The following is an 18,571-nucleotide window of genomic DNA, read 5'->3' as shown; positions in this document are numbered from 1 at the left end:
TGTGTGTGTGTGTGTGTGTGATTTATGGCCCTGGTGCCAGTTTCAGTTGTTTGGCTTAAAATATGCAAATGACAACGTCACGAATATCGAGGAGGCAGTTTGGGTTGCTGAAAAATTCTACAACGAATGACGCAGTGATCGAGATGGGAGGGAGGAGGAGGATGGCTAAGTGTGCTGATTCGCTGATCTTCGAAGTAACAATGCAAGCATGGATGACGTAAATATGGTTTTGAATTGAATGTGAAGGGCAAAGGAGATGGCCAAGTTGTTGACCTAAAAAATTCAGACGATTTCACAATAAAAAATGTTGGGAAAAAATTAAAAGAATATGGTCAGTAATGATGCTCACGTGTATTTTTACGACTTAATTTACTTGCACCCATCGCCAGGCACGGTGCGCTCCATGCACGACGACGTCGACTTTTACGTGTACGACCAACATTCGACTGGAGAGCGAGGACAACACGAGGACGTGTATGTGGCCCCGGACGCCGCGCCCTCCTTCACGACTAATGGCCAGCACTTCTCCGTGGAGGTGGGCGGGGCCATCACCTTCCCCTGCCAGGTGGAGAACCCGGGTCAGTATATGTAGACAGACAAAAATGTGTGTGCGCGTGTGTGTGTGTGTGTGTGTGTGTGTGTGTGTATATATATATATATATATATATATATATATATATATATATATATATATATATATATATATATATATATATATATATATATATATATATATATATATATATATATATATATATATATATACTATAATAATGCAATTTATGCTGCTTCCAGGGAGCCACATGCTGATGTTCAAAGTTGTCTTCCCGCACAATGAACAACGCTTGCTCTTTATCGGGAACATTTCTGTAAGCATTTATTGAAATCAGTGGTTTAAATGTATGAAAACATGGCATTATTTTTTACAGTCAGATTGGTAGGCTTGATTATAGAAGTCATAAACATACTTTTATTCACACGTGCAGCTGAGTCGGTTTAAACGCCTGTCCAAGAGCGGGAACTCCTTCACCCTGCGAGGCGTGCGGAGGAGCGACGCGGGCCAGTACGTGTGTCGCATCGAGGCCTCGCCGGCCATCGAGGTGACCCACACGCTGGACGTCCAGTACCCTCCCACGGTAAGCAAGGCCGCTCCGGCTGGCCTTCATGTAAACAACATCCGGCACGCAGAGCTTTGTTATACTGGTATGGAAGGGGATGAATTAGCCAAATCCTGCAGGTAAAAAGATTAAACTCTCCCGCGATATGGGAAATGTCTCAATTTTGTTCTTGTCAATTTATTCGTCTTTCTCTCAATTTCAACGGAGTATCTTTCACTCCTTTTTTTACGTTCCGCCTGTGGCGCCGGTAGACTCTTTGGTGGGTCCTGGTGGTCGGCCCCAGCCTGCTACAGCACTGACAAGTGCTTACTGTGGCGCCATCTTGCTCGCCTCATGCTGTACCCCGGAGTTAATCTTTGATCCTCTTTTAGAGAGAGAATATAGAGTCCGGTTGTTCAGAACAGCATGTGGGTAGTTTTAAATTACTCGGCGTTGACTTTAGATTGTTAGCTTGTGGCGGTGGGTGGGATGCATACCCGGGTCCTCCTGGACGCCGGGCTCGCAGGCTAAGCACTCTGCCATTGCCTCCCTTTTGCACTATAGTACAAGAAATTTGTTCAGATAATGGACCGTGTTGGCTAGACAGGCAGCGGCACATGTAGCCACTCAACTCCAAGTTGAATTTTCCATAGAGTTAAAGTTATAGACTAGAGTGCGTCTGAAGCTGTCTCAGGGGTACACGGCCATGATGCCGCCGTCGCCCCAAGCCAATGATTGCACACACTTCACTCCTACCCGATTCCAATTTTCCTCCATGTCAAATAGTAGAGTCAGGAAATCGGGTAGGAGTAAAGTGTGAGCAGTCGTTGGCTTGGAGCGGTGGCGGCATCAAGGCCTTGTATCCTGGAGGCAGCTTCGGATCGACGCACTCTAGTACATAACTTGAGTTCTATGGAAAGTACTGCTTTGACAGTTCAATGAGTGGCCACATGTGGCGCTATCTGTATAGCCAATACGGTCCATTGTATCAACTTATTTTCCCATGACATATTTCTCCCTTGAATGGTAAATAATTCTTGTATCATTCAGATAGGAATTGTTGCTTATCATTATTTCCACGTGTCTGACCTAGCTCTGAACGCACAGGTGAAAAGGGTCACTCCGGTTCAGCAGCAAGTAGTTCAGGGGTCAAGTGTGACCCTCGAGTGTCATGCCGACGGCAACCCCCCTGCAGCCATCAGCTGGAGCCGCCAAAGAGGTCACCTACCCTCCGGGGCCCGCGCTGTCGAGGTAAATATATTCGTACACGTCTGTCTGTTCCGGTGACCGCCGCAGTGCGTGGCGCGTTCCCTCTACCAACAAGTATTTTTCGTCTTGTGTTATACTGTAATTATTCACATCATTACACAATTCCACTGCCGCGGGGAACACTTACTCTATATTTGCTTTTATACTTTTCTGTCTTAAATTTATTTGTATAAATTGCTATTTCATCGATATTGAAAGGAGAAATGAATTCCCGCTGACCACGAAGGGGAACAAATCAGTAATGGCTAATTACCGGCCAATCAGTGTGACGTCAGCTGTAGGGGAAAGGTTGGAGTTCATCATGGCTGGAGGAAGTCCTGGCCATTTAGAAACATAATTTAACTAATGGCTCCCAGCATGACTGTTAATGATAAGTCGTTTCTTATTAATACGTCGTCATTTTAATATAAAGTGTACGAAGTAGATGAGATTTGAATATTATATATGGATATATTTATAATATATATATATATATATATATATATATATATATATATATATATATATATATATAAAATGAGAACTTATAAAATGTTATTTTAATCCAAGCTCGCCGTCACTCGTAAAATTAATAGAGCATAAGAGGTAAAACTGATCGGGGGATAAGCATTATATTCTTTTACTGACATAACTCTGCATAGCGGAGTCACGAGGGATAAAAGGATATACCCAGAAGGGTAGTAATTGCATTAACCAAGAGAACAAAAGGAAAGTCACATAATTCTATCTAATGTTATCGGCTCCCTCAGAGCACAAGGAAAAACAGGAGTCCTTGAGGCCGGTGATGTACAGAGATGAGTGACACGCGCTTACCAGCACACAGCCGACCGCACGAGGACAGCCACACAGGACCACGCAGGCCCAGCACTGTTAGACATCATATTGACGAGTGACAGAACCGGTGACGTCAGTAACTTGCCCGACGATGATAATGAATAATAATGAATAATGAGTAATGAATAATAATAATAATAATAATAATAATAATAATTATTATTATTATTATTATTATTATTATTATTATTATTATTATTATTATTATTATAGTTACTTATCTCTTAAAACCACAAGGAGATAACTCATCTAACTGTAAATACATGTTATACGTATGAATCAAATATTAATGAGGTCAGCAACAGTATCGTAAACTAAGCCTTAAATCATCCACCACAACACTCCCCCAAGGTGACAGCTTTTCTCGAAAAGAAAGGTCCTAAGTAGTTTTTAGGCCTTTTTTTAGAATTTGACTGCCTCATGAACAGCGTCAGTCTGTTATAAAGCCTTCAACATGGACCTTGGACACACAGACCACTATAATAACGATCTTGGCAAGTGACTTTAACATGATTACAGAGGTGCGATGAGGAGAGCGGAACGCTGGAAAAATGGGGATTCGTGGGGAATATGTGATCATATATGAATTTAAGACAACAAACTATCCTTGTCTCCAACTGGACATTTCTATCATACGTGGCCATGGCCCACAATGATGATGAAAATGACTCGTTGAGTATCTTTTGATGATTCATGAACATCACCTCGGCAGGGAGTGAGCCTCACTCTAGAGGACGTTGACCGACACGTGGAAGGCATCTACTTGTGCACAGCTTCAAATGGCATTGGGCAACCCTCCACCACCAGCATGGCTGTCGAGGTGCTGTACCCGCCTGAGATCATCACGGAGGAGGTAAGAAGCATTGTAGTTCGACACAAATATGACGTCAGTTTGGGTGGGGCCCGAATCTCTTCACATCGCTGCTGCATCACCCCTAATACACCATTCTCTCCCTCATATGTCATCTACGTAGTATTTGAAATTGTGTATTAGATATTCTGTATACAATGATTAAGATTTGGCAGCGCTATGGCCAGGGCCTCGCGGGCCTCGCCCAAACTGACTTCACAGTTGAGTCAGATTACAGATACAAATTCAATTACTAAAGGTTCCATTGATAGTTACGAGGTATGCCAAATTAATAGCACGTCTGTGATTTCAATTTTCATATCTAATGAAGTAGAAAATTTCACTTAGTAAAACAATTTGTAAACTTGTAAAATACATGTGTCTTGAGAGCTGTTGCATTAATTTCCCTCCCGTTTGAAGTCAGGTGACATGCATAACACCGTTTCAGGCGATTATCCACACCGGCGAGGGTGACGAGGCTGCCCTCACCTGCATTGTTCACGGTCGGCCGAGCCCCACCATCTCCTGGAGCAGCGGCGGCCAGCCTGTCGCCCTGGACTCCCACGTGTCCTCCCGCCACACTCTCCACCGACACACCCTTACCATCTCCACCGTCACGGAAAATGACTTTGGGGATTACAGCTGTACAGCTACAAACTCCCTAGGAGTGATCATGAAAACTCTCAGACTGACTGGTGAGAACAAATTTGTTTAAGGTGTTGTATTAGCAAAGGCTGACATAGGCTATAGGTAAGATGAATGTTTCTCCATTCCTCTAAGAAGTAAATGAAAGTAGTAGCACCGAGCGTGCGACTCCGTAGTGCCTTCATGCTTTGGTAACTCAACACTGCAAATACAATTATTAATAATCTTTGCTTAGCACATGTCTTGAAACGTGCAGATAAAAATACCAAAATAAGTTTCTCAACACTGGGTGATTCATATGAAAATATTACTCCATTAAGATTTATATCCGTGTTGATAGCAAACCATTTAGCATTTAAAATCATGTACGGCATTAGATATCAGTTTACAATCATTACCAACAGACTGCGAGCAAAAATGGCTATAATAGGATTTTTTTGCATGTTAGTATCATCATGAATACGCTTGACATTGACTCGAGGTTAACTTATTGTATATTTGTGCCGGTGATGGCCTCGCCGCCGCCAGGGGTGCCCAAGGTTCCCAAGGTGACGAGCAGCCCGGCAGGTGCATGGCCGTCCTCGTACACTCTCATGTGGCACGCTGAGAGCCGCACACCCATCGTAATGTACAGCCTCCAGTACCGTAAATATGCAGTTAGTGGATTTTCTATCCCTGTATTTTCTTTTCTTTGTATAAACGCACTGTCTGTCTTGATGCTAACGTACTGTTAAATAGTAAATGAATTCCGATCCCTAAAGATTGCAGCACAGCCTGTATTCTGTCTTTCCCTCGGTATCGGAAATCCTTTAAGATTCGCAATCCTGGGTGGCTGTGACTTATATCCAGTCCTTCAGGGTTCTACGAAGAGTGAGTCCACGGACAGCTGGAGTGTCAGCCTCTACTCAGCGCTGACGGCCATTAGAGATCCGACTAGTTCCAAGTGGTACACGAACCACACCTTGCAAGATCTGCAGCCTGCCACAGACTACGAGGTGACTGTGGCCGTGGAGAACAAATTCGGGTGGTCAGCGAGATCAGAAGTGTTTAGATTCTACACGAGTAAAGGTAAATGAGTCTGGTATCATAATTCAATCATCTCTAGCAGTGACATATAATATATATATATATATATATATATATATATATATATATATATATATATATATATATATATATATATATATATATATATATATATATATATATATATTTTAGCCTTCCCTCTTTTCATTCTTTCCAGTGCTTCCTTTACAGCCAGGATTTTTCATACCGTCATTCGTCCTCAAAATATTCATTGGAGTTTGACACAAAATTTTCAACGGCTTTTTCTAGCTTACACAACAAATATTTTACACACAAAATATTAGCACTTAGCTCAACATCGTAAAGTCTTGGGAAATCTCCTAAAACATTTAGCGCCAGCAGACTGATCTGCAGGTTTTTTCCAGCAAAAGTTTCACCAGACTGCCATCGATTTTCTCGTACCTACAAGACCAAGTGTTAGGGGCGGAGCGTCACCTGGGACGTGACACGAAAAACTTTACGGACACAGCCAGCCACGTTCACGTTACTTTATTCCTCCAGTGCTACAGGCCAGCATTTCTCAACCTGGGGAAAATTTACCCTGGGGGAAAATTTAACCTGAGGGAAATATAAATTACTAGCAATTAGTTGACTGAAATAATGAGGAAACATGGCGTCAGAGATATTGATTGATTGATTAGTGTTTTTAAACAAGTAAATTTTGTGTTTGGCTACTATTTGTTTATTATGTTATTTGTGTTGTCAAGCAAGTAAATTTCGTGTTTGGCTAGTCCTTGTCCACATGAAGGGGAAATCCGGATGGTTGAACTGCCTGAAGGGAGGAACAACATAAAAAAGGTTGGGAGCTACTGCTTTAGACAATGTAAACACCACGTGGCGTCAGCACATGCTATAACTTAGCTTTGCAATATTTATATTGCTATTTACATATTATTGACTTTTGCAAGAGTTACTGAAGTATTACTTCACATCTGTGTCACTTCCTCAAGAAACAAAACTATGCGTCCACCACGTGACGACAATAAAGTACCTGTTAATATATGATACTTACCTTTGCTGCAACTACTAAAGATTTATTCTTCATCACTACATTAGTCAAATGACGACAGGGCGATCAATGAGCACGCTACTCGCTTCTTGCATCATAATGATCCCTGCTTCCTTGCCTTACATCTGACTTTGACTTCACCGCATGATTTCCGTTAGTTCATGATTAGTAACAGAATGAGTGGAAATTAAAGAAACGATTTGACCAACGAAGAATGAGGGAGTTGAGGTGAGTGAGTGTTTGTTTCGGAAATCATGAACTCATGATGTACGGTGCAGCACTAACGCCAGCGGCGCCCAGTGCGTCCACGTCCAGGCGTGAGCTGCTCTGAAGCAGGATGCGACAAGCTCATATGAATAATTTGAATTTTCGCTTATATCATTTTATAATAATCTGCTTATACAGTCGTGATCAGGAAACTTATCTTTATAGCAGCGGTTCTTAACCTTTTCTCTGCCCAATACCCCAAGGAAATGTTTGATTAACGTTTTCACTGCCTAGAAAAGTAATATATTCGTTGATGGTCAATATTTAGATTATATATATATATATATATATATATATATATATATATATATATATATATATATATATATATATATATATATATATATATATATATATATATATATATATATATATATATATATATATATATATATATATATATATATATATATATATATATATATATATATATATATATATATATATATATATATATATATATATATATATATATATATATATATATATATATATATAGATATATATGAATATAAGAACACCAAAATATATACATATATCAAAACTTTTTCTACTTTCAGAGACAGCTGTTGGCCTGTCTGCTGAAAAGAGTGGTGCCGCCTCTCCATCATCAGAGTTCTCTTTGTTTGTTTTATCTGTGATTACGTCACTAAGTATCTACTGCCTCTGAAGGCCCAATTAACTGATCGGCAATTGTTAATGTAATCAGTCTCCTTTTTTATTTCGTTCGTCAAATCCATTTTTCTCCAAAATCAACTCGTGTTACTCATCTCTCTCTCTCTCTCTCTCTCTCTCTCTCTCTCTCTCTCTCTCTCTCTCTCTCTCTCTCTCTCTCTCTCTCTCTCTCTCTCTCTCTCTCTTAATTCTGCCTTACAGTGTTTAGACTACAACTCATAAAACAAATTCATGGATAGTGATGTTAGGTGAAGTCAGGTTCACAGGAGCTGCCTTGTATAGGCCTACTGGCCTCTTGCAGACTCCTTCCGTTCTTACGTTCTTATTTTATTATTAAATGGCAACTTTTAAGTTACAGTCTAAACAACTGTATGATGCAAGAAATTTTTTCTCTTGCATCATACAATTCCATTCCATGCACACTTACGTAGTCTTTCGCTGCCTAGTTTGTCACTGATAATGTTTACTACTACAAACACTGACACACAACCTTTTCAATGTCACCTGCATTAGACTACTACGAGTATGTCACCTCTGCACACTACTGTATCTGCCTACTCCACGATTCCAGCATCCTTAACAACAGCTGATACTTTTTTTTTCCATATTCTAACATCGCGGTACTTCCTCCAGTTTTTTTTTTTGTTTTGTTTTTTTTTGTTTTTTTTTACGTTGTTGCCTATTGCGCCGGTAGGCATCTTCCCGGTGGGGCCTGATGGTCGGCCCAAGGCTTCTTCCAGGTGGGGCCTGATGGTCGGCCCAGCCCGTTCTGGCGCAGGCGAGTGTTTATAGTGGCGCCATCTTGCAGTTATGTCCCTCTCCACGTCAATTCTCCCTGCTCTCAAGAATGACCTATTCTCTTCATGTCACCCATTCGTTTCACCCCCCACATCGAATAGACAATACCAAGATTCATTCGTCGACACTACTTTGCCGGGCACCGACCTGCCTTCATTTTAGTGATTAGGACTTTTATAACATCCCTGTGTATACCATCACGATGGTCCTTCTTTGTGTGTGCAGGTAGAACTGTAATGCCCAGGCAGCCGGCGAATACCCTCTCCTGGTTTTGATTAATTTCTCGTGTGTTGTTTCGATACACGCAGAGGTCGTGTTGAAGAAAAGAAAATAGAAAAGAGAAAAAATAAAGCTCCCCGGTGTATGACAGAACCAGTACCTTTCCTCTGTTTACTCGTTTATCACTGTTTAATGTTGTCCATCCAACCATCACCCTTCATTCTTTTAAGTTTATTTACTGGCCTTCAAACTTAGTGGATACGTCCACGACATTCCTCCTCCCATTCATAAAGACAAAGGTAAGGAACAACATTGTTAACCAAAGCTTTTTGTAACAACTTTATTCTTCAGGAGTGTTTTTTTTATATATTTTGCTACTATTGTTATTATTATTACAATTATTATTATTATCTTTATTATTATTATTATTATTATTATTATTATTATTATTATTATTATTATTATTATCATTATTATTATTATAATTATTATTATTATCATTATATTAATTATTATTATTATTAATATACCATCATCATCATCACCATCTTCATTATTATAATCATTGTTATCAGTAGTAATTATGATTTTCATGACAATAATAATAAATTATAAAGAAAAATAAAGATTATGAAGATGATGAAAATGAAAAAAAGAACAAAAAGGACAGAAAGATGGTGACGATGATGGTGATGAAGAAAAAGGCCACGAAGGAGACATTTTTCCTTTACCCTTCCACCAAGAAAACTAAGTCGCATGACAAGATATTGTCCACGACCGTGAGTGGCATTGAAGGTATATTAAAGAAACATCTACACTAAATCTAACCAAACTTTCGTGACATTAAGAATTCATACCCCAAAAGCAAACTAATGTTACATGCACATTCTGGTGACCTGTTTAAAGGAGGAAGTAGAAAGATCAGAGCAAACTTGAATAATTTCAACAGAATGATGTCAGCAGCAAGCCTGTTGCACCTTACCTTGAGCCCACTGAGTTATATTTACATATGCATGTGGTGTTTCTGTGACAGATATTTTGTTGTGTTGGCAAAACAAATGTTTTGTTGTGTTGCCAATATAAATCGCTTTGTGAGAGTACAGCTATTACAACGAAGATTAGACCCCTGATATTAGGGAGACTGTGATTCATGAGGTATTAATGTAAAAACTTGTGAAAACAAATGTTACCTTGCCCTTGTTAATTACGGGCACACTTTTAATTAAGACATGCTAACGGTGGCTGAATACAAATTATTGATTCTTTTTTCTTTTACATGTTATAAAGAGTAAAAGTTGTTTCATGGTAGATTACGTATGTACAATGTGTATGAATGTTTTCTTATCAGCTTTAAGGACTTTTATACATTACTTTAGTTTATATGTGACAGTTCCCTGCCATAGTGTTGCCAAATTATGATGAATAACATTTGTGACATTTTCTTAAGCGAAACAATGATGGTATTTAAGAATACAGATAGCAAAAGAAGTGATATGAATTTCCACCGTCGGTAAACTCACAGCTCTCCTAAACCTCCACAGCCTCGTCCTCGACCTCCACAACCCCCTCCAAAATCTCCATCACCGCTTCCTCAACCCAAAAAATAAGCAAGCAAAGCAAGAACACAAAACCAATGGAAGCTAACAAACGAAAAACCTAATAAAAGTAGTAAATAAAAACCAGAAAATAGATTATCAAATGAAAATAGGAGCAAGTCGTGTAGATAAGAGGCAAACAAAGGAAAACAAAGGCAATATAAGGGAACAATGGATAGGGAAAGACTAACCACAAAACTGTTCCGGAGAAGAGAAAACCACCAGGAGTCGCGTGGGCAAAACGGCAACGACTATAAACGGGCAATTGACCTCTCTTTTTGGACACTCCTTTGACCTCTATTCAGGAGCAGTAAGTAGAGGGCTTTTTTTATATATTTTTCTTTACGCCCTGGAACTGTCTCCTTAGCTGTAAAAAAAAAAAATAATAATCGCGAGGGGTCTATAAGTACATCCATTTTTTCGCTCTTTTCCTTCCTGCACATTTTTCTCATCTTCATATTTTGGTCTATGTTTTGGGAGGATGTAGCTTTTGGCGTGGTGATCCTTATCCTTTTCCTTCTTTCTCTCACCCTCCTTCCCCTTCCCTTCATCGCCCATCCATACTTAACGTTAAAAAGAAAAAAAAGTTACGTGACCGCAATTTCTTCTACTTCATATTTGCTGAGGCTGAGAAATAACGTTCAGGTGACTGTAAGATGTATCACTTTAGGCTTAGGGATTAGGAACAGGCTACTTTGCTTTCTCTCTCTCTCTCTCTCTCTCTCTCTCTCTCTCTCATCTCGCCGAATCACAGCATTATTGAGCACTTCGGCTTTCCCATTGACGATACACTGGGTGCAATATCTTGTCCCTTAAAAATGGCGGGCGATAAATAACCAATGATTTATGTCACGTGTGTGTGTGTGTGTGTGTGTGTGTGTGTGTGTGTGTGTGTGTGTGTCATGTGTTGTGACTGCGTAATTTTCTCATTTGTCATTTTCTCTGCAATCAGGACCATTATGAGAGAGAGAGAGAGAGAGAGAGAGAGAGAGAGAGAGAGAGAGAGAGAGAGAGAGAGAGAGAGAGAGAGAGAGAGAGAGAGAGAGAGAGAGAGAGAGAGAGAAAATACATACATACGTACGTACAGAAATACGAACATCCATACATATACAGCTTATAGCCCCTAATGTCGAATTGCTGACAACGAGAAGAATATCAGTGACATGATGTAAGAAAGCTCGTGTAAGCTAAATGAACATCTGCTTACAACCGAGAGATCATGTCGATTCCCGTTGGAGTGGAGACGTATGGGCAGGTGGGCAGTCTCCAGGGACCTGTGACCTCATCAACCAGGGATGGAGTATTCGTATTCGGTATTCGTATTCGAATACATTCGAATATTGTATGTAGGTGTATTCGTATTCGAATAATTTTTGATAGAAATCAAAGTATTCTCATTCGTATTCGAATACAAGGGAAAAAGTATTCGTATTCTGCGAATAATATGACGAATACTTCAAAATTCATTATCAGAAATACCAGCCGTTGTTCCTTACAAGTGCAACCTCCTGAGCGGACGTGTAATCGTCGTGTATAGTACAGGTTCATGAGCTCATTTTACTGCTACATAACTTTAGAACAGTGCTATGCTCAGTTGTATTTTTCAGTGAAAAGTATTCATCAATGTAATCATGAATACTTTCAAGGAGTATTTGTTTTCGAATTACAACTATTTCAGTGTATTCGAACTCGAATACACAACTCTTGTATTCACTCCATCCGTGCTATCAGCCCAGCAGTAAATGGGAACCTGGTGTCAAAGAGGGATGTACAAACAAACAAAAATATGGAAAGAAAAAACAGGCAGACAAGGACGGCCAGATGAGTTCTTTTCTCGCGATCTTCTCTCATGATCATTACATTATTCATAGGGAATTCTGTTATTATCATTGCAGATTCCTTCAACACGACTTGAGGGAGAATGGTGTACTAGTTTTACAGGATTAGGGTACTGTTGTTGTTGCTGTTGTTGTTGACTACTACTACAACTACTACTACTACTAATAATAATAACAACAATAATAATAATAATTACTATACCACTACTACTACTGCTACTTCTTTTTCATCATCATCTTTTCTTCTTCTTCTTCTTCTTCTTCTTCTTCTTCTTCTTCTTCTTCTTCTTCTTCATCATCTTCTTCCTCTTCCTCATTCTTCGCCTATTTTCTTCTCCCTCTATTACATTTCTCTTCTTCTTGGATATATTTCTTCATTCTCCTCCTCAGTCCCTCTCCTCCTCCACCTGTTCCTGCTCCTCCTCCTCCCGGCAAGGCCTTTCCGGGGATCCATTATGGCGAGGCGTCAGAGGGACAAATTTGGTGTTAGGCGCCGCTGCATCTGATCAGCGCCGGTAATGAGGCCTTGTTGACCCTTGACCCGCCCGGCTGAGGCAGGTGGCTGGGGGTTCAGTGAGGGTCAGCGCTGGCCCGACCTTATCCTCACCTTCCCAAATGCCTGATCCGACTCGCCTCTTATTAATCTTGGTGTTCCGTATACGTTGCAAACTTTCTGTGGCTTCTTTTGATCAGAATTGATGTTCCGAACTTAACATAACTATGCACCTCGGCCATGACTTCAAACCTATTGCTTTGTAACGCATACAGACTTAACTGCCACCAACCCTGAACAGCATTGTCACCGCAGATATTATTGTGGAAGTTACTACTGCTACGCTACTACTATGTATTGGTAGAAGAGGCAACACTACTACTACTACTACTACTACTACTACTGCTGCTTCTATTACTACTATTTCTACTATTAGCTATAATTATATACTACTATTAACAATAATGATAATGTTAAGTGATAATAATAATAATAATAATAATAATAATAATAATAATAATAATAATAATAATAATAATAATAATAATAATAATAATAATAATAATAATAATAATAATAATAATAATAATAATAATAATAATAACTATGAAAATAACGATAACAGCAAATAAAAAACAAAAACAAAATAAACAACTCAATAGTCATAACAATAGGAGAAGGAAGGGGGCGAGGACGGAAGGGGAGGAGGAGCGAGGAGGGAAGAGATGGAAAAAGAGATGCAAAATTTGGACAGGTTAGTTTGAATTTTGATCCGCCCCCACCAACTCACTCTCTCTCTCTCTCTCTCGCGTGATGACAGATGAAGTGTAAACAAGTATGCCTCCAATATGTCTCTCTTCTCACCTTACACCCTCCCCCTTCCCCTGTCTCCCCTCACCCATAGCACCAGTCCTCGCCGCATTAACATAATTTATGGCAGGTGATCACGGCGAGACAAGACTGCCAATAAAGGGGAGGTTTGAGAGGTCCTTCAGTGGTGCGAGTCAGGAGAATTCGTTACAGAGTTGGCTGGCTGGATGTGAACCTTCAATAGATCTCATGACCATTTTTTTTTTTCTTACGTCTTGGCCTATTGCGCCGGTAGGCTTCTTCCCGGTGGATCCTGAGTTCCTGATGGTCGGTCCAAGGCTTCTTCCCGGTGGGGCCTGATGGTCGGCCCAGCCCCTTCTGGCGCAGGCGAGTGTTTATAGTGGCGCCATCTTGCATTGGCTCATGCTGCCCTCCCGGAGCTCATCTTTAATCCTAGAATCTAGAGTCCGGGTTGATAGGTGGTCTTCTGGAGAGCATGTGGGTAGTTTTAAGCCACTCGGCGGCGGCTGAAAAATCCCAGCTTGGTGGCACCGGTCGGGGATTGAGCTCGCGTCCTCCTGAACGCGGGGCCGTCTCGCTATCCGTTCAACCACCGCCTCCCCAATTTCGCTGTACAGTGATAACAACTCCGGGGATAAAATGCAGCCTTCCCGCCATCCTCTATTTATTTGTCCACTCCCTTTGTTTTGCTCTCACACGTACGGTAGGGTACAGGTAAGGCTTGTGGACTGACTAGCCTTCGAACATAACAAACATGATAAAGTGTATGAGAGGTTGATTTCCGCGATGGATTACTGTGAAGCTCGCTGGTCAAATGACGAATACGAATATATTGGTAGCATGACGGAAGTTAGCGAACGACTGGTGGCCAATATGTAAGGTTTGTTTTGGCCACTATTTGGAGTCCGACACTTTGCTCTTTAACACATTAGGTACGAGAAGGTCAACTAAAAAATATAATCAAGTGGTTCGGCCCCCGTGATATCTCAAGCTGTCCGTAACTAAGATGTACAGGGAAAATTTGAGGCCTCACCAACCAATGACGTCAAATTTGAAGTAGGAAGCAGAAACATCCCATGAATAAAAAGCACGGGACTGTTTATATCCTGGCAACAGAGAGGAAATGAGAGCAAGGGGTGGGGGGAGAATCCTGGAACCGTCGAATTTGAAAGAATAATGTTTTTTTTACAGAAGAGAGCCAAGTGTGAAGACTGATAATTATATTCCTAAAAAAACAAGGAAAAATGTAGATACTATCCCACGAAAAAAGAATAACCCAGACCACTACAGAACACCACAAAATAAATGATATAAAAAGAGCAAAAAAAAGAAAAAATGTAAATAAAACACCAAAATTGGATAATATATATAAAAAAATAACAGGATCAACACAACAAAATATGATAAAAACACAAAATACTGAAAACAAGACGGATCCACTAACTATTTAACTAACTATCTAACTAAATATCTAACCAGCTAACTCTAACTAGCTGTTTGACTAGTGGTGGTGGTGGCAGTTAAGAAAATATGTTGGTAGCCTAGAGGAGTGGAGGAAGGACAAATAGGAGGAGGAGGAGGAGGAGGAAGAGGAGGAGAAAAGAAGAAGAGGGGAAGAAGGAAAGGAACAACAACACCGAACAACAACAACAACAAAGAGGTAGATCACGAACAAGAGCGAGAACAAAAAACAATAAAAAAGAAAATAGATAGATAAATAGAAAGAGAGCGAGAGAAAGAGAGATAGAAAAGGTAAAACAAAACAAAACAGATTAACGTAAATGAATGGGAGAGAACGTGAACGAGAAAATAGGAGAAAAAAACACGTACAGAAGACCCGCCGAATGGAGGTGTACCTATAGTTGGCGGGAGGTGAATACGAGGCGCTACAGATGGGAGGTGAAATAGCATCACTTGAAGTCACATTATTTTGAGGGACAATGGCCAGCCCTCCATTGTGCTTCGATCCTACTGATGACCCACTAAGATGTCTCTCCGACCACCACCACCACTCGTCCTCCTCCTCCTCCTCCTCCTCTCTTTCTCTTTCTCCCTTTTCTTTTTTTCTACTTTTTTCTACTTTTTTCTTGTTTTCTTCTTTTTTCTTCTTTTTCTCCTTTTTTCTTCTTTTTCTCCTTTTTTTCTTCCTCTTTTCTTCCTCATTTCTTCTTCTTTTCTTCTTCTTTTCATCTTCTTTTTTTCTTTTTTTTTCTTCTTTTTTCTGCTTGCTTCTTCTTCTTCCTTTTCCGCTTCCTCTTCCTCTTCCTCGTCCTCGTCCTCTTCCGCCGCCGCCGCCACACGAGACTGCTGTAGCTCTGTATGTCTCCGTTCGGGTAATGCGTTAACGTGTGAAACAACAGCGTCAGCCCCTGTCTCGGGAAGGGAAAATAGAAGAAGAGGAAGAAGAGGAGGAGGAGAAGGAGGATGAGAAGGAGGGAGGAGGCGGCACCCCGCGGAGGAGAAAGGGAGTCTTACCTGTGGATGGCGGTTAGAGAGGTGTCGTCCATCCATGTCGTCAATTAAAGCAGTAATTAACCGGTACACGTCACCTGTAACTAAATTATCAACCAATTTGGGAGAGTGCCGAGCGCCGCGGAGCATATCTAAGCAGTGGCCGGTGAAACCCTCGCCCGGCAAAAAAAGATAAAAAGTAGTAAAAGAGGAAATGCCCGTGTGGAGAAAAGTTTATATTATGTACATCAAGTTTGCAAGCCATTATTATAAGTTCCGGGTGTGTAGAAAAAAGTTTATATCGTGTACATCAAGTTTGCAAGCCATTATTATAAGTTCCGGGTGTGTAGAAAAAGTTTATATTGTGTACGTCAAGTTTGCTAGCCATTTTATAAGTTCCGGGTGTATTGAAAAGTTTATATTGTGTACATCAAGTTTGCAAGCCATTATTATAAGTTCCGGGTGTGTAGAAAAAGTTTATATTGTGTACATCAAGTTTGCAAGCCATTATTATAAGTTCCGGGTGTATAGAAAAAGTTTATATTGTGTACGTCAAGTTTGCAAACCATTATTATAAGTTCCGGGTGTATAGAAAAAGTTTATATTGTGTACGTCAAGTTTGCAAACCATTATTATAAGTTCCGGGTGTATAGAAAAGTTTATATTGTGTACGTCAAGTTTGCAAGCCATTATTACAAGTTCCGGGTGTGTAGAAAAGTTTATATTGTGTACGTCAAGTTTGCAAGCCATTATTACAAGTTCTGGGTGTATAGAAAAAGTTTATATTGTGTACGTCAAGTTTGCAAGCCATTATTATAAGTTCCGGGTGTATAGAAAAGTTTATATTGTGTACGTCAAGTTTGCAAGTCATTATTATAAGTTCCGGGTGTGTAGAAAAGTTTATATCGTGTACATCAAGTTTGCAAGCCACTATTATAAGTTCCGGGTGTATAGAAAAGTTTATATCGTGTACATCAAGTTTGCAAACCATTATTATAAGTTCCGGGTGTGTAGAAAAGTTTATATCGTGTACATCAAGTTTGCAAACCATTATTATAAGTTCCGGGTGTATAGAAAAGTTTATATCGTGTACATCAAGTTTGCAAGCCACTATTATAAGTTCCGGATGTATAGAAAAAGTTTATATTGTGTACATCAAGTTTGCAAGCCATTATTGTAAGTTCCGGGTGTGTAGAAAAGTTTATATTATGTACATCAAGTTTGCAAGCCATTATTATAAGTTCCGGGTGTATAGAAAAGTTTATATTGTGTACATCAAGTTTGCAAGCCACTATTATAAGTTCCGGGTGTACTGAAAACTTTATATTATGTACATTAAGAGCGGTATTTTAAGACACCTTCGTTTCTCACATGAGTATTTCTAAAGGTCAAAGAGGGGATCCATTGGGTTCAAATGAGTGTTTCTTTAGGTTCACGGTACAGAAGGGCCAAACTACCACCAGGGTCATAAAACTACTCCTGGAAATGCCCAAAACTCCTAGGAAAGCCTTGACAAATATGTGTACTTGGGTGACGAAATTTTTAGTAATACGGTCCTATGTTTGCAACCCACTATTATAAGTTTCGGGGTGACTAAACTAAGTCTAAGGCCTATATATATTTTTTTTAGTAACTTCTATGCAAGAGCCACAACCTGAAGCTCGTTCGTTAACTGGTGTCCACTTTTATTGCGGAAAAAAAATAATTACCGAAGAAACCTAACTAAAAATAACGAGGCTTTCCATGTAGTTGGTCCTAGTTATGGTCTTTGTTAAGGTTACGGCGCCTGTACTAAAATTATAGCTTTCCAGAAACAAGATTAAACGTCAAAAGGACACAGCACACAAGCGTTAAAGAAAAAAATAAACGGTTGTGGACTCGATCAAGAGCGGTAGAGGCGGCACTGTGATGTTCTCAGCTTCGGGAGCCTCGAGTCTGCCTCTAACGGCGTGCGTGTGTTTGGGTTCCCGCCAGAAAAATTCACCCCGCTGGGAACTCGAACGCGTCAAGGAGCCGTGCTGAAAAGTGGCTCTCGGGGCGGCCGTCATTTGCAGCGCGGGACGAGGAGAATGTTGATGTGCGTGGCAGGAATGTTTGGCCTTCCTCCTTCTCTACACCCTCCTCCTCCTCCCCTTTTTTGTTCTTCTTTTTCCTCTTTTATTTCTTCTTTTCTTCTTTTGCGTTCTTTTTTTTTCTTCTTTCTTTTTTTATCATTTTTTCTTTACCTCTTCTTCTTTTTCTTCATCTAATTCTTCTTCCTCTTCTGATTATTCTTTTTCTTCTGATTATTCTTCCTTTTCTAGTTCTTCTTCTTCCTCCTCCTCCTCCTCCTCCTATTCTTTTCTTTTTCTTTTTATTTCTTATCATTTTTCTTGTTCCTTTTATTTTCTTCTTCCTCTTTCTCCTCCTCCTCCTCCTCCTCCTCCTCCTCCAAACTTTCCTTCCAATTCTCGTTTCTTCCTTCTCCATTTCTACTTTTCTTATTTTATCTTGTGTTCACATTAAAAAAAAATATATATATTATTGCTACTTCACTTACTGCTTTGACAAATATTACTGCTTCTGCCACTGATATTACTACTATGCTACTACTACTACTACTACTACTACTACT

The 18,571-nt window shown here is 40.0% G+C and overlaps 1 protein-coding gene across 1 annotated transcript; it reads left to right on the top strand.

Moving 5' to 3' along the window:
* Positions 1 to 809: 809 nt before the first annotated feature.
* LOC127003798 (protein amalgam-like) lies at positions 810 to 13,073 on the top strand (the record flags this gene model as incomplete). Its single annotated transcript, XM_050870853.1, has 8 exons — positions 810 to 869; positions 987 to 1,136; positions 2,205 to 2,348; positions 3,913 to 4,053; positions 4,499 to 4,745; positions 5,224 to 5,351; positions 5,553 to 5,763; positions 13,045 to 13,073. Coding segments are annotated over exons 1-8 (1,110 nt in total), but the record flags the coding sequence as incomplete, so codon positions are not given.
* Between the last annotated feature and the right edge of the window lie 5,498 nt (positions 13,074 to 18,571).

Source organism: Eriocheir sinensis, chromosome 26 (assembly GCF_024679095.1).
Source record: "Eriocheir sinensis breed Jianghai 21 chromosome 26, ASM2467909v1, whole genome shotgun sequence".
Lineage (NCBI taxonomy): Eukaryota > Metazoa > Arthropoda > Malacostraca > Decapoda > Varunidae > Eriocheir > Eriocheir sinensis.
This window is presented reverse-complemented; position numbering and strand designations above follow the sequence as displayed.